Genomic DNA, 22557 nt, shown 5'->3' with positions numbered 1-22557 from the left:
ATTCTGTAAGATCCTCTAGTCTTTCCTCTTGTCTCACAACTTAGGCAATCAGTACACTTTAGCTTTTAAAACACTGTGTAAATTTAACTGTGTCACAGGGGTATTTTAGAGTTTAAACTGTTTCCTAAATGTCCAATAAAATCCCATTCAAATCATATTAATGGATTTTCAGACCAAATTCAGACCAAATGAGACAGGGGAAGGTAAGGGAGGCCCAGGAAATTTCATTGTCAGACAGCCATGCATTCTAACCTCAAGTAAGGCCTCTCCTGGGTCCAACTAAGACTGTAAAGCTTTAGAGCTGTCTCGGATCTACAGAGAAGATGAAAAATCAGCGCAAAGAAATGGTGGTAAATCGGTAGCTCTAGAGCTTCCCACAAGTTGGACCAACCTGCTTAAAACCTTCTGAGAGTGCCGCTGCTCTCGACACCCCTTGCTTCCACTGCCTTGCGCACTCCCTAAAATTCTCCCACTTTCTGCCAAAACGGACATCCTCCTCCAAAGCCCAGGTAATATATCACTTCCCTTCTAAAGCTTTCTGTGAAAATCTTAAGTCAAATGCCATCGCTCTTTGATCACACTTGAGCTTGCTGGTCAAGCACTTACCATGGTGTTTCAGTTAGTTTTATCTACGTCCTCACTATCCTCCACAAAATAGGTTGTGAACTTCTAGAGGGAAGGTGTCATGGTTTCTTACTTTTCTGGCCCAGGACTTCAAACTGAGCCTGGTACACAGCAGTCCCTGTAAAGGGTATTTATGGCTTATAATTTCCTCACCTAACACTTAACCACATATCACAACTTCCCAGAATGAATTGTTCCTCAGGATAATTTTAAAAACAATACTAATACACAGCTAATATTTATTAAATACTAATCACTTCATACTTAATATTCATTATCTCATTTAATCCTTATAAGAACCCTTGAGGCAGGTACTATACTATGCATCCCAGTTGAAGAAGCTGAGGGTTAAGCCACGTGCCTAAGGTCACACAGTTAGCAGAGAAGCTGGCGCTAGAAGCAGGAAGCCCAACTCAAGAGCCCAAAAGCACACCTAGGACAAGAAGCTCTAATATAAAGCCTTCCATCTGTTGATGCTCTGGGCATTTCCCATGGAACAAATAGCTTATGAGCCATGGAACTACCTAAAGGGAGCACTGAAGGGTTGGAAAGTGAACACTTTCAATGGTTCACAGCAGAAAAGTAAGTGTACATCTCTGATGACTCCAAGCGACAATTAAATTAGATTAACTTTAAAACTCTTTGAAGATTAAAGCCCTATAAGTGCTAATTATTATTTATTGTAATTCTAATGACAATTTTAAACTGTAGACAGATTAAATGAAAAATATCTTTCTATAAAGTAATACTCTCATTTTAGAAGCAATTCAGTCACTCTATTCATGCAGAGTGTCTTTAAATGCACTCCTTATTGAAAAGCAGTAGCTCTTCAAGTTGAAACTTTAACTCTGTCAAGATGTTATCTACATGCTCTTCATGAATATTAATAAGACACACACTATTTAAAGAACGGCTTAGCTATACTGGCAGTTCTGGTTCCTGTGTCCTTCTCTCATGAAGGAATATGTATTCTAAGATCTCTGATACTTACAACTCCATGACATTTAGCCTTAGGAGAGCTTAACATGGTTCTCAAAATGCATGCTACTCTAGGCTACAGACAGAAACAACAGCTACCTTGAAAGAGATAAGGCACCAAAAGAAGTGACTTAGGGAAGAAAAACTACTTACACAAGGAATTCAGTAACAGGGTGGAACATGTTCCCCATCACACCACGCTCCCCCAAAAGCCCAACTCTCTGTTTTCTTATAATTTTATGGTGGCGTTTACATTCTTCATCACAAAGTCACCAAATTCCTATCCTTCAACAGGCTTAGCATAATACATTTGCCTCTTTTAGTTTCTAAATTAACAAAGGTGCTTTCTTTTTAATCCATTTATTATATTGTTAGGACATACCTATCCCACCGACAAGAATCTGATGCACAACAAGACAAACTCACGGCAGTCTCTTCCTCATTTATTCTCAATGCAGCTGAACGTGTATTTATTGATCGCATGTTGAGCTATGCACTGTGGGAGTTAAGTGTACAGCCTTACCTCTCATTTAACCATCGCCCCTGCCGCCTCTGCTCCCCTGCCGGGCTGGTGTCGTCCTGTCTGGCAGCACCTGCCCTGTGCTTCCTCAGCTCTCCCAGGCCTGCACACTGTACCCCACACACCCATTCTCACTTTCTGTGCAAGTCCCCCTGAACTCCCATTTCTGAGGAGCTATCTTCATTTGACCCAGCTCCTGTCTCTTTCCTTCCTCAGCACCGGTTTTGGCCACCCACGTTTCATGGCTGTGCCATATTTTTTGACACTTGATTGTATAACAATCATCATTTTCCCGTACAATATATGTATAATGATTCCATATGAACTCCTCCCACAGAGACCCTTGAGGGTAAAGAACACGCCAGATGCTATATTTTCTGGATCTGTCAGAGCAAACATCCAGTGTTAGACAGGGAGTACATGAGGAAGTGAACACAGAAACAATACCTCTCTGCTTTCTTAGTATGCTGTTTCTTTACATTGTTTTGCTAGAAGGCAGAAGAGATATAAGGCTTGAAAAGAAAATATGCAGAGAAGGAAAAATAAGAACCCAGAAGGGTTGCTCGGGAGGGGAGAGGAGAAACAGGCAAATTGACAAGGCGATGTAATAAATATAATGAAATCTAAGTCACTTCCAAGCAGCTGTCAGTACCAGTCTAAGAACATGTTTTCATAGCTTTATTCCCCTCTCTGGTTATTTGTTACTGACTCTCATTATTCTCTCAAAATACAATAGCATAGCACCTTCAGCTCACTAGCTCTCTTTTCCTATCATAACTGGTCTGCTAATTCACCTCAACTCTGAACTCATCTAACCATTTTTCTTTCCCAGTCTATCCCCAAGCTGCCAGCCGCTCCCGTGGTCTCACACTACTACAAACTTTTCCAATCTCAGGTTGGTCTTCAGTGCTCGTTCATAGTCTTGACGTGTCTTAGTCCCACCCAATCCCACAGTGCCCATTATAACTTATTGGTTTCTCCTCAACCCCTACTGATGATGATGAGTAAGGATAGTAATAATAGTTATATATATATGTATAAAATGCTTCTATATATATAATGCTTATGTATATATTGCTTCCTATGTGCCAGAAGCTAAGAGCATTCTACTTATTAATTCTCTTAACACACCACAAGCCTAAGAGGTAGGTACTATTATAATCTCCTTTTTACGGATGAAAAAAACTGAGGCACAGATAACATATAGTTTGCCTTGTTTAGTTTGTTAAGTTAAAAAGGTTTTAATAATATTATATGTATCAAAATGGTGGGACACAATTATCACACTGGAAAGAAGCTGAAGCACAAGAAGACAAGCTCACGGAGTCACTTATTGTCAATGAAGTTGAATACATATTTACTGATCACCTGATTAACTATGCATTATGTTTGTACATTACAGAATGTCCAAGGTCACACTGCTAGCACATAATTGGTGGAACCAGTATCTGGCTCCAGTCTGGCTTCGGAGTCTGGTTCTGGACCATTATACAATACTGCCTCCTAATAATAACTAACCTGATTAAACCTTTGCTACTTGCTGAACACTGTATATGAATTAATTTCTTTAATCCTCCATATACCTCTTGGAGAAAGGAACTATAATGGTCATATATTATACAGGAAGCAGCTGGGAATGACAAAGCTCAAACAGCATATGCCCAAGGCCATTCTGCCAGCATGTGACAGAGCCAGGATTCAAACCTAGGTCTTCTGTCCCCAGAGCTCAAGCTTCTCCATACTGTCCTTCCCACTGTAATCCTAGTCATTCTAAGAAAAGGTCTTTGCCTCCTGGTTGACAGAAAGGTCTCCATATGTGGACCCTCCCAAAGTCCCACCTTGCCTACCAATTTCAAAACTTGTTTCTTCTACCCTATCTCAAAGGCAGAGTTTCAAGGTCAGCTTCTCCTCTCACTCCCAGTCTATGCTTCTCATCTTTCCTGCTACCCTGGGCCATTAGTCTTTCAGTTTCTTTGATGAACTACTGATGAACTATCCACAGTAGTTGAACTTCTCTTTCGCTCTGTATACAATCTCAAGTCTAAGGCCCTCTCTGAATCCTCCTCCTCCTTTAGCTAGTCCTCGTTTTTGGTACAAATTGGCCTCCAGCCATCAGGCCAGGAGACTGCCTAACCCCAAGCCATGAAACTAGCAGCCAGGAAGAACTGGCCTGTCTGGTACTAAGACTGTTCACAGGCTCCACCTTGCACTTCCCGTATTGACTTCCTTCCTAATCTTCTTGGTTCTAAAGCCCGGGATTAATTTCCTAGAAAGCATTCACAGCTCATTCCAACTGTGTCACAGGCTTTGGCTTCTCTACCTCAATAATTCACGCTTACATCTTTGATTTCTAGCCTCTCAGAGAAAAACACCTTGCCTGGGCCAGCCCTGTGTCTCCACCATATCCGTGGGAAATATGCCAGAGCCCGCATGGTGCCTAGGAACTAGACATTCCTTCCTTTCACAGAAACATCTGGAAAACATATACTATCTTTGCTACTTTCTCACACCGTAAGTTCAAATCATTGCAAACGGCTCCTAGCCCTGACACCTAACCTCTCACCACGTTCTGTCCCCTCCACCTGTTACATGTATGGTCTGCTCCCGTCCATCCCCCATACTGGCTCAGCGGTCTGGTCTTCTTATCTATAGCCATGCTGACTTCAATTCTCCACACTACAAATACCTGCTCATGCCCTTGTCCTGCATGAATCTCTTTAACAGTCAGTCCCTCAGTATACTCAGGAAGATGTCCGAACCTCTTTCTTCACAGAGCACACAAGGCTCTTCGTCCCTACTTAGTTTTACGGCTCACGTTTCTTTGCTCAATTCTCACTCTTAAAGCTCTACCTACACTGTGTTACATGCCATCACCTGGAACTCACCAGGGACTCTCACCTCTTAGCATCTGTACTACTGTCTCCTCCCAGTGGAGCTCGGATCTCACATAAGCCCCCACTGGCCCTTACTAGTCTGAGAAAGAGGTGCTTCTTAGGTGTCTCCACAGTACCCTGTACTCGATATCCATCCCCCAAAGAAACGGTGTGTTTCCCTCTGTATATCCCACTTGGCTCTGACAGGGAACGAGGGCTGTATAATGTTCACCACAGTATCTGCAGGGCCTGACACAGAGCCGGACCCACTGTGGGAAAACACTTGTTCGGGTCTGCTCCCTGCGGTCTCTTCCTGTCACCTTCATTGCTTCTCACTTGCCACTGCTTCTTTTCTGCTCCTTCCTCACCATGCCTTGCTCTTTCTTCCTGCCCTGTGACCCTCCATCTCAGAAGTTGCTTGCACCAACTTCAAACAGCATTCTCAAACTACCAAACCAGAACACCTGGCAATTTTACTTGTTTGGAAATTCTAGTTTCTAGGCAACAAATGTCAAAATGACTCAATGAATAATTTTGACCTCATAAAGAGAAATAATTATCTATTCCCTTTTCTCCTGTACCCATCACTGAACACTATTTAATCTCCTGTGCACCAGTTTACATACAGCCCTTTAAATTGTAAGAATGAGCATGCATATTTTTAAAAGCAAATATATTAAACTCCATCTAAAATAATCAGTTTTAAAAATTATTTTCTCATTTATATTAACTTAAAACGTTTTCTAAACTAATAAAAAGGTCTGGATGTCTTTAACCATCCTGATCTCTAATTATAACTTAAAAAAAGACAACCCAGAAACAATGGTTCTAGTTAAGAATCAACAATCTATGATACCTCTAGATGGAAATTTCTTTTTCCTAAGCTACTGTTCTTTACTCTAAAAAGATGGCAAATAATCTTAAGTTACAGTTAAATTTAGTTTACTTAATAAAGCAAAACTTCTCAGTCTTAATGGTTACAAAGCAAAACTATTTTTCCACAATGTAAAAAGGAATTGGTATTTCTTATTTTAGTAGTTACAGTGTTTACTGAAACAGCTTATCCTAGCTTCTGCAATGCCCACCTGCTTTACACTGTGGCACACCAGAATTGAGTTAACTTGTCATTGACCAGATCACATACTTTAAGAAGGTAGGACGTTCCTTATCTATATATTCCCAAATGCTTGGACTACTGTCTTGAATATATTATGTATTTAATGGAAAGTGTTTGAAAATGCATTAACTTAATGATGTTATATGAGACTGCACATTTGCCAAGGAAATTAATTAGAATACATAGGGAGCTATGATACATTTATAGTTTCCATTTAGAGCTATGCAGAAAACCATTTGTTTTATACTTGCTTCACACCTGGTGAAATTTTTTCCTTAAATATATTCCAATTTTCTGACTTAATACACAAGATACAAAAGTGCTTATTTGCTGATTCAGAGTCATAACAGTGCCCTATTCAGAGCATTATACATTCCATTTATATTCCTTTCAGGTGTTATAGTCCTTTAAAATGTTTGGTCTGAATGTGCTCTAACTTCAGTGCCAAGTACTGAAAGCTTTTGTTAATTTACCAAATGTATTAAATTCATATTTGTTTTAAAAAGTTCTTCATAGAATTAACAAAACAAGTTCCTATTTGCATACCATTTGCTTGTGTTTTTTCCCTTTTGAAAACTACCAAAGTAAGAATATAAATGGCTAGATGTTTTAGGATGACCCTAAATCCAGTCTTCTTTCCTTCCATTTTTCTCTCAATGCACAGTATGAGAATGGACATTGCCCACAAAATACATGTTTACTGAAGCATCCTGTAATATTTTTCTTACAACCTAATTTACATAAGTCTGCTCCCTCTGCTGGCCGAATTTTTATCCTCTAGCATCCTATTTAAATAAAAAGGCAATGAGTTATACTATAAAGAAAACAAGGGCTTCCTTGGTGGCGCAGTGGTTGGGAGTCCGCCTGCCGATGCAGGGGACACGGGTTCATGCCCCGGTCTGGGAAGGTCCCACATGCCGCGGAGCGGCTGGGCCCGTGACCCATGGTCGCTGAGCCTGCGCGTCCGGAGCCTGTGCTCTGCAACGGGAGAGGCCACAACAGTGAGAGGCCCGCGTACTGAAAACAAAAAAAAAGAAAACAAAAGCTCCTCTATAAAAAATTATAAACCAAATAAACCTGGAAAATCACTTAAGAAGCTCTTCTACATCATTAAGGCATGGCATTAGCTGATTTTAGGGAGAAGCAGTCTTTCAAGTATTGAATTTTCAAATTTAGTGTCATTTTGCCCCTAAGCAAGATTCTTAACTCTACTAAGACCATTTCTCATTAATTCAGTTCCTTTTAACCTGGAATCTCCATAGTACTTTGCAACGAGTATCTAACCAGACCTTCCATATTTACATGAACGGCATTATGTAGAGTGGGCAAGGAGGAGGGAGTTTGCCTCACTCATACACATAGTGATTTGTCACAGCAGCAAGAGTTAATGGCAGAATATACAGTCAACAACAGGGGCTACACAGTGCTACCCATATGCCCACACTACTTTTTCTTTCACCTTCTTTTTTCAAAGATGGAAGTTACTTTGCGGACATATGTAAGAAATTCTGTTTTGATTATTATAATAAAGCTCTTTATAATATGAAATTTGGGTACATTTCACTAATAAGTTCTAAATATATTTTCTAATAAGAAAAATCAGTGTTGCTCTAAAAACCTCCTGGCTACTTTAACTGCTACTTCCCAATCATGAACCACGTTGTAACTTGCAAAGCATGTATTGCATATATTAATTTATTTAATATTATACAATCTTGTTAAGTGGGTATAATTAAGCCCACTTTACAGCTGAGTAAGAGGAGCCTCAGATTTACATAATTTTTCCAATGTCATCAAGGGGCAAAACAGGGACACAGCCTAAAGGCTCTGACTTTAATCCCAAAGCACGACTACTTTCTTCCACTTAACTGCATCACTGATTTTAGCCTTCAGTCAATACATTTATTTTGAGAGGAAAAGTAATCCATTTCATAAGCCTTTTAAAGCATTTTTTTAGTGCCTTAGCATTTACTTAGCTAGAGAATTCCCAAATTTCCAGTCATATTTCAAAATAGTCCTTTGTATGGGTTTAGACATACGACATACATTGGGGAAGGGAGGGAATCAGGGAACAAGGAAGCTTATGTATCTGTGACTCAGTGTACTTTGCTTCACTTTGCATTTTGTAAATATTGATGTTGCAGCTCCTAAAGTGCTCTCAGAAGTAGTTATGACTGATAGCCCACGAGTGCTGTGTCTTTCAAAACAAATATGCTTTACTGATGGAGAGCACGTGCATCTCCATCTAATTATTCTGAGAGGCAGGGTGGAACAAACAACATGATTTCTCAACTCAACTCAGCATTCTACGTTGAACACAATAGGCAGGTTACAGTTTAACACATACCATGAAAGCTTGTCATTTCCACGAGCAACACAACATGTAAGGGAAGGGCACTACAAATCTGCCATATAATCCTAGAGAAGCATAAGACTTCCTGTGGTTATTGCAAATATTTTTAAGTATAAACAAAAATTCAGAACATATTTATTACAAAAAGAGGTTTTTTACATATGTCCAAGTATTTACTGGATTTTAAAATATGTAATAATATATACAGTTTTAGAATAAAAGTAAGTTTGGGCAAGAATTTGAAAAAGAACCAACTGGAGTAAATAAAATATGCTTGCTCACTCCGATTTTAGGGAAAAAAATAAATAAAACCTGTTATTGTCTGATGTGTACCCAAAGTCACAAGCTAACAGAAAATATCAGGCACATTATTTATATCCTACTAAAGCATTTCTCAAACTGGAAGGTAAGCCTCATTGAGGAGTCACAGAATTCTGCTTGCAGCGCTATCCCAGCTGTCTGGATTCAGTGACTACCAAATCTGTTCCTGAGAGGTAGGCAAATTCCTCCTCAGCTCTTATGTTGCTCCTCTAGGGAGACCTCCTGATCCCAAATCAGCCTTTTAAGGACCTACTAATGCACTAGGATTAAGATAGATGACACTGATTATAAAAGATGAGTTGGACCAATAAAGGACTTGTTGAGATAAGATCTATATAATAATGAAACAATTTAGGAACTAGATAGCACACAATAGAGTGCAATAGACATGGTCCAAACAATTAGGGAATATTTAGTACGCAATAATAAGACATTCTCGGCACCCAGATACTTGGCAATTATAACAGACATTGGAGAATTCAGACAATTCTCTTTATTCACTTTGATGATCTCAATTCGTCCCAGTGTTAACCCTTTAACTAAAGGCTAAACTTACCCACATCACTGAGGGCACTGCCAGGGGTGAACTACAGGTTCTGGGATTTCCCTGTCACTGCAAACTTTGCCAGCTCTCACCTGGCTTCTCTTACTCTGGGCACCAGCAAAAATAGCCCTTTGAAAAGATCCTGCAAACAACTATTCAGATCCTCATTGTCTTGTTATTTAAGACTGGGTTAGGGTCTGCACCTTTCCAAAGGATGAGGTAGCTGGAAGGAAGTCAGGTGGCTGGCTATTCCTGAAACCTCAGACTTGACTTAAGAAGAATTGGCTGGCACCTTATAGGGAAAAGTGATGCTTAAGGGAACACAGAACTGGAATTTTGTTGGCATTCACACAGAAACTGGTCAGTGATGATCTGAGACAGGTATAAAGTGTAGTAATATTTTCATGCTTCTCATATTCATTTTTCTCTTGCTTGTAGAGTTTTTGCATCGAGAGAAGATGGGAACTATGGAACCAGTAATAGTAGCAGATTCAGAGTAAGGAGGCCCAGCATCTAGTCCTGGTTTTCACCTCACAAAAAGAGCAAGATGCAAAACCAGACCCGAATCAAGGACAAAATTAGTAATTGATTAAGTAGGAAAACTGTGGAAGGTCTTCAAGCATGAGAACCTTGGTCTAGATGACCTTGAAGACCCATTATTACCATTCTCTGCTATGAGTTTTGTCTCGATGTCTCCAGCTGAGACCAGGCCGCACTGCAGAGTCCCCCCTCTCCTGTATATAGGCCTTCCTTCCCCTCTCTCATCTCCTACCAGGAAGATAAAAGACACAATAAATCAGCTTTCACAGCCCCTCACACAGCATTTACACTGGTGACAATTCACCTGTATAGGTAGGTCTTTAAAAAATACAATAGCTGTTTTGTATATTTCTTCCCACACTGCTTTTCTCACAGTCTATGCCAACCCCTTCTACCATTAATTAACACTGGATTCTATAATTTGAAAATTGAATACAATTTTGAATTTTGTGTATCTTCATTAAGTTGTTTTTAATTACTGACATTTTAAACATTTTCCATGTGCTTCTTAGAATTCCATAGTAAGGAAAAATAACTCTTCCAACTTTTAAATAAGACTTCCCAACATCTTTTTAGAGAGTGTATAGGAAGCATTTTTTTCCCTTAAAAGAAAAAGTCAATTTCTAATAGCTTCAAATCAAGGCCATGGAGGCCCCTAGTAACTTTTTTTTACTTTATTAATAATTGAGTTTATGCTTTTTTATGGAGATGTTAAACTCTCAAAGACCAGGAGATTCAGATTGCTAACAGGTTGGTTAGGATTAAATCACCTTTGCCCTACTTTTGCATTTATTAAGAATCACATAAGCCTGGAGAATCTGGAGCAAAACTCTGCCTATGACACTGGAAAATTTGAACACCACAATATGCAGCTCAGACAGGTAATAAATGTGGCTAAATCTGAGACTTTAAATCCTGGGTCTCTTCACATCAATCCAAACCATTCATGTGCCAAGAGGGGAACGAGCTGGAACACTGAAGAGCTCCCTGGTGATGGAAAGATTAATGGGGAATTATAGGTACCTAATACATGAACAGTAGACAAAGGGGGCTGTCCTTCACCACTGAAAGTGCTAAATTATTAACTGTGACAAGCCCAGGCAACCACTGTCACTATTCTTTCAACACCTAACTTCCAGACAGTTTAAAATGTTTACTTTTCTACCTAAAAATTACCACAGGTTTATAGTAATAGAAATCTAGTCATCATATATCCATTTAAATATGTTATACCTAATATTTAGGATTTACAAAGTCAAAAAGAATGCTGTGTAATAGAAACAATAATAAACACTTCCATTTCAGACATTTACTTTCAATTTAGTTAACTACATTTTTATTGTAAATAAGGAAAGACTTGTAATTTAAAACTGAAAATAGAATTTTCATGTGCACAAAGTATGTCTTTTATCATTTTCTTTCTGGACTTAATCATGCATCAGGACACTATTCTAACTACAATCATTAGTTCATTTAATCCTCAAAACAACTCTATGAAGTAGGAAGCCTAATTATCCACATTTTACAGATAAAGCAGCTGAGGCCCAGACGGAAACTTGCCCAGGCTAACAGCCAGGGAACTAGTACAATGGACACCAGGATTCAGACTCAAGTGGTCCAGCTGCCATAGTACACTGCTGTTCAATACTTCTTGTCCGTACATGGATGGCTCTAGAAGCATTTGGGAAAATGATAAACTGCAGTTGTCGCCATGCATTTCTTAAAATGGGATTAAACTAAAAAGGTTCCTACTGAGTCTCTGAAGATCAAGAGGGCCTCAGAAGTAAAACACGTGATGATTACCTTTGTCAGCTTTAACCTGTGATTTTCTTTTTCAAGTGACATGCACCCATGTACTGCTAAAGTGACTGAGTACAGTTTAACTTCCCTGTAATTAGCATTATGAGCCTGCACCACAATTAAATCATTGCCTTACCTCGGTAGTTTATAAGAGTTGTATTATTAAATATCCTTGAGTTCACTGAATGATTTTTATATAAGAAGTGAATATTAACAGACAGAATCCAGATAAATATTTTGTTGGGTGACTTTCCCCTCCCGCCAACTCTTTGGCTGATTAGTTAAGTATTTCATAACTAAAACTTGCTTTACTTAGTATTCCCCAAAAATCCTGGAGTCCATATGTTATAACAACTTTCAAAAATTCTGAGATTCATCTAAGAGGTATCTCTGCTACCAAATGGTTATATGGATCCCTAAATCCTAATTTCTCCTCTGCTACTACAAACCTCACACCCTGGGTAGGATAAAGCAAAGTATGTGGGAGGTGCAACAGGTGCAAGAGCTATAACTACTTCATTCATAAATGTGACAGTATCTGAACCACAACCACTACCGAACTTTGGGAATTCTGTAACTGTAATTCTCAAGTCCTGTCTGGAATGCTCCCTAAACATACTGCAGTCAGAAATTACTGGCCAGGTACCTATCATCAAAAAAGATGAAATTCTTTTAAACACATTAAAAACGGAACAGGGCTTCCCTGGTGGCGCAGAGGTTGGGAGTCCGCCTGCCGATGTAGGGGACACGGGTTCGTGCCCTGGTCTGGGAAGATCCCACGTGCTGCGGAGCAGCTGGGCCCGTGAGCCATGGCCGCTGGGCCTGCGTGTCCGGAGCCTGTGCTCCGCAACGGGAGAGGCCACAACAGTGAGAGGCCCGCGTACCACAAAAAAAAAAAAAGGGAACAGGGGTGGGGGGAAGAATGGTTATTCTTATATAAAAATTGGACTCTACTACTGCTAAAATGGAGAGAGGCAAACCAGAAGATTTCTCATGGTTGTTTCTAGACACTGGATTCTACGAGGTATAAATTTGGGTTGGCTAATAAAACTGCACATTAGAACTGAAAGGGACCTTAGAAATCACAGACCACCCCATCAATTTAAAGATCTGTAAACGTAAGTTCACAAAAAGTTGGGTTTAAAATTAAATCTTCTTATTCTCTGAGTTGGTATAAAGTTTGGTCCCTTTTGAGCAAATTATTATCATTATTATTAGGGTATTTTGGTTTGTTGTTTACTGAATTACAAACCTGAGATTGCTTTAAAGTTGTATTATTAGTAAGACAAATGAGAAAACCGCCATTTAAAAAATTCAGAATTGCCAGGTTTATTTACAATCAAATAATAGAAAGAACTCTTTCTTTCTCTTCCTCCACTTTCAGCCTATGAAATGAACTGGATCAATATAGGAAAAGCTTCTAAAGGGCAATTTTATTCTATTATCCTAATGAAAGAAATCACTGCAGAATGGAACAGCCAAGAAATGATCTGTTTGAGAAACTTACAATTCTCCAGGTTCCTTGCTATTTGAAAGAATAAAATATCTCAAAGAAAAAGTACATACCAACAAAAAACCTAGTGGCCGCAAAATGTAGGAGAGCAAAAACCTGCACTGAGAGTTAACTGAAAATCAATCAATAAAGACAAAAATCAGGAAAGTTGAATGAAGGATTCCATGGTTTGGGGGACTTTTGCCCAAAACACAGTATTACTCAAAATGCTCTAGGACACCGGGAGTATTTCTGTAAGGCATTACTTACAGCAGATAGCAAGCAATCAGAAAAGTGGAAATCAGGATCCATTACTCATGGCAGGACAACCTGCATTATCCTCTTACAGATGCATCACTGGCAAGAGTGGATGAAGAAAAATGAAGGCTGAGAAAGAAAGGAAATGGTGTTTCTTTTACACGTAATTTTCAGCAAACTTTGATGAGTTTCAATCCTGGATGAGTTTTCCTCCCTCTCCTTCCTTCAATTTCTTTTAGAAAAATCATCTTGGTTAGGTTGTTCAAGTGTGACTTTGCACCTAGCCTAATGTGGACCCAAATTACCACCTTCAACATTCCTTGTAGCAAGCACCTGATTAAATACCCTCTGGTTAAGCGGATCGAGGTAGCTTTACGCCAGTGCCAGGAACAAGAACCTGTCAAGCTGACAAATCAGTGTCTTCACCCTGTCGGATACTGTCTCCTGTCAGGACGGTTTCCTATTTCTTAAAACTTGCTTCTCCACTTTGGTAGCCTCCTATCAATCTATATAAGGGCCTGGCTCCTAAAGCACATAAATTCTTATTTTCCATTCTCCTTTTTCTCTGAAGATTACACCGTTGACCTGATCTGGCAGGAAGTTATCTGGAAGCCATTTGCAGTGACCCTACCACAGAATTAGAACTGCATTTCTACCAGAGCCAATTTTAATTTCTAAAATGCCTAAATCAGTTGCGGGTGTTTTAAAACGACTCATAAAAAAGGATCACCACTACTGTGGTACTGCTTCCCCCCGCCGCCCCCCGCCACCCCGCCCTTTGTCCATAGTCAGAAAAAAAGATTAAAGGCAGGAAGTAGCCTAACTATCAACAAGCAGTTTTCCTTTGAAGACAGATAACAAGATACTGCAGTTAAAAGTATATATGTAATTGCAAAGTTACTCTTCTTGAACAAATTCCAAGTACAATATCTGCCTCTGATCTTGGAAAAGCATTTTTCTCACTTTTCATAGCTGACACTGATAGTTCAGTTAGGCACCCCTGCTCCCAAATATGGGAAAAATGTTCCCTGAAATTCAATCATGTGAGTTATTAGCTTTTAGCCGTCAGCCTAGAAGTAGCTGCTTATGCTCTGCCACTGCTGCTGCCTGGGAGAGTTCTGCCTGCTCTGACGATATGAGGACTTGTCATAGTAACGGCATCCACTTGACCACCTGTGTGATGTCAGACTGTCCTGGAGAGTCATTCAGCATCTCCTTGGACAGGGACCATTATCTCAGTAAAACATAATTACAACTATGAGAAAAAAGTTTGAGGACCTTAAACCTAAACCTGTTTAAGGTTTTAAAATGAAATCCATTCTCAACCTGCATTTTCTATTTCAGCAAAAGTCTAATGGCAATATGTGGTTTCAATAATGAAGCAAGTCTATTTTAAAACAATAAAAATATTCCTAGTGTCTCTATGGTCCATTTTAAACAATTAGGGGAGATAAATACCATAGCATTGTACCATTTATTCAAAAATATTTTCTTAACTTCAACAGCTATTGGTTGTGGATCTCTTAATATAAGGAGGAAACAAGAGACATTAACATGGTAAAATTATGGGGTTAAGCTCTTATCTTTGGTAATTAATAACCCTTAAAGCTCAATTAGTAGAGAGAAACAGTAGTATCTAACTGAACGCTAAGAAAGATTTGTAATCCTAGGTTAAAATCCCCCATTACAACAATAGGATTTTTTCAGGCAATGAGAAAAAGAACACCTTCCATGGAAAAGAGCTATGCTTTTAAAGTTCACACACGCGCACACACACACACACACATACACACATACACATATACATACACTCCCAAAGTGTAGAGCTGATATATTGATAGATACCAGAGAACTGCTATCTAAACTTGGATAGTAAAGTATTCCATGCTTTCATAAAATATGATTTTGATTGAACATGACCCCAAAAGCCAAATCTAACTTTTGAGACTTTGAAAGTAGCATTAACCACCTAAGCATGTGAACACACAGTGACTCACAGTATCTGCAAGTAACATGCTAGGTAGCAGAATTAAGGAACGATAATCATCATGTCACTCTGTCAGCATCAGGCAAATGTTGTCATTAATAAATCCTTACAATACCCTAGCAAAATAGCCATTTTCTTTTCCCTGAAAAAGAAAACTTTGCCTCCCATCCTTACGAAATGGCAGTGATTTTACAGGTATATAGGGAACACACACAAAAAAGCATACATTTCTAAAATGTACAGCTCCAGAGTGCATCAAACCCTGAATCCCACCATCTTTGTGAAATACAAATAAAACACTAAATAGGAAGAAAACTCTCAACAAGAAAGGGCATAGAAATTAGGTAATCAAGAAATTAAAAAACAAACAAACAAACAAAAAACCCCACCTTTCCTTAAATGCATTTATAGCAACATTTATACCCCATGATTCTAATTTAGAAGAAAACAATCTGTAGAAGTGTATCTATACATAGAAAAGACACTGGAAGGATAAACATCAAAATGTTGTGTTCACAATGGATATGGAGTAGTATATGCATTGAGGGTGATTTCCATTTTTGACTTCATGCTTTTCAGTGTTTTCGACATGTATTATAAACAAAAAAGAAAGCCAATAAGGTGTTTTAAAATCAGATGTTTTAAATGTAATTTAATAGAGAACAAAGTAGCAGGCTTCTGAGGTACCAAATCAATAAGCTGCAGTGGAAAGTCATTTTCTCTTTCTGATTCTGTCTGCGACCATGTGACATCTTTTCACCCTTGCTCAAAATTAACTGCTTCACTACATAATGATTGCAACTACAGCAAATGGGCCTTTTTGTCTGTAATTCAATTACTGTAGAAGGTTTTATAGTTAGAATATTAAGACGTGAAGCATGCATTTGACTACATACAGAGAAATATAGCAGACTCTCAACATACCATATGCTAATTAAGAGTGAATTTAAAAATTCCATTGTCTATTTATCCCAGAGGCCTCCTAGCTTATTAACCACCGCTGTGGGTCTAGTGGGAGAGTAGAGACGTTGTTCTGTCTCATTTCCAGGTAATGGAAGTGATTTCCATACTGTGATCAAACGCCAGAGTTGGTTTGCTAGAATGTGTTCCCTGGGCCCCGCAGTATTTTATTCACACAGCTACCGCGACTTTATCACCTTGGATAGAACTTTTCATGTTTTCCACACTTGACTGAAGCATACTGACTACAAAGAATGCATCCAGTAAATGACAGACAAAAGAACAAACTGTCCTAGAAATAACTAAACTTGCAGACAAATGTCAGAAATGGCTCAAGAAATCATAGTGAATCATCTGTAATCTCAGTAACATAAAACACTGAAAGAAAGCTAGTAAATGTTCCTTCCTTATGAGAGGTTCCTAGCAACTTAAGGCTTCTTTCCTTCCTTCAACCCCCTGCTCACCCCCCATCCATGTTCCTAACATCTTCAAGAATTTATTCAACATCTGCTTTTAAAAAGAGAGGGACAAAATTAGTTTTTTTCTGTAGTACGATTATAAAGCTTGATTTTTCTCCTCACTAACTACAAATTATCTTTTGGATTTCATTACACTGTGCTGTTATGAAGAATGCTGAACATGTGTCATTTTATTTTACATTGAATTACGTGATCAGTAGCTGCTGAGAACATGCTTTAGGTGTAGCTATAGGTGCAGCCTCCTCTATGATCTAGATTGACTTTTATAGCCAACAGGTGTTAGATTTGGGGAATGTATATCTACAGCATCCCCGCTGTTAGTTTTACTCTGAAGACTGGGAGATAAAAGTTTACCCTCAGTTAAGCAGCTGAGTAAAAGTATCCACAAGATAATTTAACTTAATAAAATAGTAAGTGTAGAAACCTCCAGAATTTCTACAGGATTATAGTACCATCCACCTTATTCTTTATATATGTGGCATGCATCCTCTGAGTCCGAAGAGGAGAAACTTCCAATGACTTATATGGTTCTGCTCAACTTACAGGAATATCCTTTACTCTAAATCAGCATTTCTTAGTGAGGATACTTTTGGCATTTTGTGTGGGACAGGTCTTTATTAGGCAAGACTGTTTTCACTCCCTGCTGAGTCAACATACATCTTAGCTCCTTTCCCATCCTTTCATCCCCCTCCTCAATCTCAGGTAGTAACATGCCCCAATCGCTGAGAAAAATAATGTCCCACAACTTTCCAAACACTCCCGAGGTGAGGGGCTGGAGGGAGTACTGTGATCCGCACCCACCCCGTCCCCCCCGCCAGTTGAGAATCACTGCTCTAAATAAACTCTATATATAAAAATTCACAAAGGTAATTTAAACTCCCTAAAAAATCAAGCTTCATAGGGCTCTCCCCACATGAAGAGCCCATGAATGACTGCATTCACTAACACCTCCATCACCCCAACCTCACCCCTTCCATTTTCAGGAATATGCAAGGCTCACCTACACTATATTCTTAAGGCGTCCTTGGTCAGCTTGAATATTTTCTATGAACCTCTGACCATTAACCCTTATGTCATAAAACTTCTATGTCAGTTAATATTTCCACATCTATCTGTGTTGATTACATATGAGATATATATATAAATTGATTTAACCTTGTCAAAACAGGTTTCTAAAGCATTATTTATTCGCGCTACAATCATGCTTCCTCTAGTCAGTTATTTGAAGAGCGACAAAGACCCAACTTGTTCAATTAATGAAATTAATTCGTTTCGGAATTGTAAATCTCTACTTTTTTTTCATTGTCAGAACTGAATAATCACTTACATAGAAGTTGAAACATGAGTGCCTGCCTTATTTACATGTGCAGCAGCTCCTATAGGACCCGTCAACAGCTTAGAGGCCTTTTAAAAACTGGTATAGCAAGACCTGGTACTTCAATAGAATCACAAATGGTCTCCTATAAACATGAGATAGTGGTTTCTGACTGAAAACCCAGCCTCCTTCAGGTGCAGCAAGTCCTCATGTTTTCGTAATTTGGCTCTGTCGCCAGAGTCAGGCCAATCAACATTCTCATTTTACTTGGAAACCACTCCCCCCTTGCTTTCTGCATGTCTACCACCACTTGTACTCCTTGGCTTCTGGGATCCTATTTGGATTTCACGATCTTTTGCCTTGGGAACAGACACTCCTTGAGATAAACGAGGTAAATGAGTCTGCTCAGGGTTAGCTCTAGTTAAAACAGGGAAGTCAGATGCGTTCATTTATGCCACCCTTCAACTCTGCTCTGCAAACAACTTTTCTACACTTTCCTCAGAACCAAACAGTCCCATGTGGCCAATGAGCAAGTCTGGCTTCTTCAGCCCTCTATCATCCAAAAATAGGACTCGCTTATCAGTGACGGCATTCTGGGCACAGTAACACTTATGGGCTCAGCAGGAAGCATTTGAAATCTTAAATTACGCTCTGCTTTACACTTGTTCCTCCCAGCCTTCCTTGATCCCTGGGACTCAGATCGGACTTTCTTACTGGTGCTATTCATTGCTACCAGACTTTCTGCTTTAAATGCCTGCCCTGAATCAAAGCCCAGAAAATTCCATGAGCCTAAATTTAGGGTAATATACATTAAATTATTACCATGGTCTATAAATTCCAAACAAGTTAAAAATTATGTATCTTTGTATCATCTTCACAAAATAGTTGCTAGGTAGCATAACTCTAATCTATATTGAGAACTTTACAATGTCCAGTATCGCATTCAGTAAGAAAATCTGATGATACTGATATCAATTTTAAAGAAGCCACTTAGATTTCTAGTCTTTTTTTTTTTTTTAACGAAGCCCTTCAATACAACTTTGAAAGAAATCCCAGACCATCCTGCCTAATTCCACTTTGGCTACATCTAGTGCTTCATGTGGTTTGGCAGAAAGGTTAACAGTGTGGACTCTTGTTTTTTCCTGGATTCATAAACCTCGATCAACAAATATTAACTGTGTTACCTGGAGCAAGTAACCTAACCTCTTTGTGCCTTAGCATCCTCATCTATACAAAGGGGAACAACAGTCCTACCACATTGTGAGGGTTAAACCAATTTCTTTATATATATATATAAAATATATGAACTGCTTAGAGTACTGCCTTGCTTATAGTAAGTGTATATGTATGAACCTTGCAAAGAGTAAGTGTATATGAGAGTTTGCTATTATTATCATCGTTATGATCAGTCACGGAATATAAGCATTCAAATCAACTTGAAATAAACTATAATTAACAACTACTAATCATTAACCTCATATAGTCAAAAAGTAACAAATTCATTCAACACTGAGAACTTATAAACAGATGCCACAACTTATAAACAGATGCTATGCTAAGCTGACCCACGCTGCTTTAATCTAGTGCTCTTATCAGTAAATATTACAAGTAAAGGAATACTTCTGCATTTCAAAATTCTATGGGTAGAAAAAACTGGGGGAAAACCAAAATATAAACAGTGGGAGATTAGTTTAAAAGGAACAACATGAAAATCCTTTTCTTGGCATGAAGAGATATTTGAGATAAACTGTTAAATGAAAAAAATAAGGAACAGGTTCATGAGACATAAGAAGATTAAAATTTCTCTTTTATAAAAATATGACATAATAAATATGCTTATATATGCATAGACAAAAAAAAGAAGCCTGGGAGAATGAACACTGAATTGTTCACACTATTATCTCTATATAACAGGATTGAGTTTTTCTAATTTTTGTTAAGTTTTTAATAAATAAAAATAATTCAAAAACTGAAAGTAAGAAAACACCGGGGTATACTGTAAGCTTTCATAAAGAATAAGCTTTTAAAAATACTAATTGGCTAAACAGAGATTAGCCAAATCATTCATAAATTTGTATGCACTATGCAGAATAAGATTATTAGCATATTAATAATTAACTATTTGAAAGCTTAACTCAAATAGCAAAAATCTTCCATAGAATCAGGCCAGTGCTTCTTACAACCTTATCTTAAAAGGAACTTTGGAACCACACCAAATATAAAATTTATATCTGTTATAAGCACAATGTCTTGTATGTGGCAGAAAACATACATTATTTTCTAATTGATGGCTATTCTAATAGAGGACCAGTTTTTTCTAGGCTTGCTGTTTTTTTAATAAAATTAAGGAAAAAATGGTTAGGAAAGCAGGCTTCCCCATGTTATTAATACAGGTTACCAACATCATGTGTTTGAGAACATGTCAGGGATGTTGCAGAAACTTTCCTTACGATGAGTGGGCGATACAACAAAATCACTGATAAAAACTTTTCACTTTAGGATTATTTTAAAGTTCATATAAGTCCAGATACTCACGAACACCCAACCTTCAAAGAAAGACATTTTCTGTTTCAATGATACCCTTTAGTCAGGAATGCTGCAGGGCCAATTCTAAACCCAAATATAAAGTGCCACCTAGTGGATATTTTTATAAAGTTTCTCTGCTTACACTTCAGTGTTATGAAGTAATCTTTAGAAAAGCTACTTTGGGTGGTCAAAAGGTACAAACTTCCAGTTATAAAATAAATAAGTCCTGGGGATATAATGTACAGCATGGTAACTATAGTTAATAATACTAAATTCCATATTTGAAAGTTTCTAAGCGAGAAGGTCTTAAAAGTTCTCATCACAAGAAAAAAAAAATTTCTAGCTATGTGTGGCGATGAATGTTAACTAGACTTATTGTGATAATAAGCATTTTACTACATATACATACACACACATATATTGAATCATGTTGTACGCCTGAAACTAATATAATACTGTATCTCAATAAAAATAGACAGCTACTCTATATGAGGAAACAGCCATCCCTTACAGTGTTTCCTCACCAATTAGTAATCTGAGTTGGTGGATAACATATAATTTTTTTAAAAAAACACACCTCTGACTGATAATATTGATTTTATATCTCAAGTTGAACCTCTGCCACCATCACAGAGAATAAAAAAGGGCCCAGTTATCTTCTAAGTGTTCCAGGACCTGTAACGACAGCATACATAAGCTAGAAAGGAGATCCAATTTAACATCCTTTTATCATTCACTTCAGTTGATAACAATAAAATATTAGCATCATTATATGAGGACAGTAATTACTATTACATCTGCTCTACACTATATGAAAACAAATTCACTTGGTCTAAATATACTATATCTGGTATTTAGAAATCAGCAGGGTTTCCAGCAAAGCCTTTGTACAAGCTGCAAAGGCCCTGGTTTACCATTAGAGGTGGCAGAAACACAAGTTATGACCAATTAAAATGAAATTAATGAAAAGAATTAAAGTGATATAAACACATAATTGAGGTAAAGTAGAAGGCTGAGGTACCTAAGTGTTCATAGTTTTAGTATGTGATAATTCAGATAACAGTTTAGGGGTAGACTTAAACAGATGAATTCCATATCTATCTAAATTTTCCTAGTTATAGATGCAATATTTTGCCTTTGGAAGCAGTCTCTATAAATATTTTTAAAAGCTTCTAATTATCTAGATATTTTCAGACTCCCACATTGTAAAACAGGAATGACTAACTTATTTGGAGAGCATCACACTCACTGATGAAAAGTTTTGACTCAGAAAAGAGTTGTTCACAAGTTGTATCTGACATCTTTAGGAAAATTTTGCATGTTTTACTACTGTTCCTGGGTGTCATATTTAATTTATAGTATAATTTCTGTTTAAGGAACTACTCTTCTAAAAATGAGATGCTTCCTTTTATAGAATTGACAGGGACTGCAAATCCAAAATCCAATCCTTGGAGGTCACTGTGTCCTCCAATTTACAGATGAGGAAAAAACAAGATCCACAGGGGTCAAAGGTTAGATCAAGTTCACCAAATAACTTAGTGGCAGAGTGAAAATACAGGTCTCTTAATCACAAAATTAGAACCCTTTCCACTATCTCACACTGCCTTTTTATTCTTCCTCAAACAGAAATGGAATGTTTCCATTAAATTCTTCTTAAAGTACTACAGTTTCACTTTTAATCTAAAAGGCCCACATGGGGACCTCCCTGGCGGCGCAGTGGTTAAGAATCAACCTGCCAATGCAAGGGACATGGGTTCGATCCCTGGTCTGGGAAGATCCCACATGCCACGGAGCAACTAAGCCCGTGCACCACAACTACTGAGCCTGCGCTCTAGAGCCTACGAGCCACAACTACTGAAGCCTGGGCGCC

General features: G+C 38.2%; 1 protein-coding gene across 9 annotated transcripts in view; it reads right to left on the bottom strand.

Annotated features, from left to right (window-relative positions):
- BBX (BBX high mobility group box domain containing) overlaps positions 1–22557 on the bottom strand; it is a 282218-nt gene that overhangs the window by 106262 nt on the left and 153399 nt on the right. Inside the window, exon 6 of one of the 9 annotated variants that reach the window (XM_027104045.1) lies at positions 13433–13549. The exons of 7 other annotated variants lie outside the window; for them this stretch is intronic. In XM_027104045.1, coding sequence (XP_026959846.1) covers positions 13433–13474 — 42 coding nt within the window. In that variant the 5' untranslated portion in view covers positions 13475–13549. Of the gene's footprint in view, positions 1–13432; positions 13550–21264; positions 21350–22557 lie in introns of those variants that run through there. One more of the 9 variants, XM_027104072.1, reaches the window with a different exon arrangement.

Source organism: Aethalodelphis obliquidens, unplaced genomic scaffold (genome assembly GCF_003676395.1).
Source record: "Aethalodelphis obliquidens isolate GAN/ISIS:26980383/991018 unplaced genomic scaffold, ASM367639v1 scaffold1, whole genome shotgun sequence".
NCBI lineage: Eukaryota > Metazoa > Chordata > Mammalia > Artiodactyla > Delphinidae > Aethalodelphis > Aethalodelphis obliquidens.
Note: the sequence above shows the minus strand (reverse complement) of the source record. Positions and strands in the feature narration are given on the sequence as shown.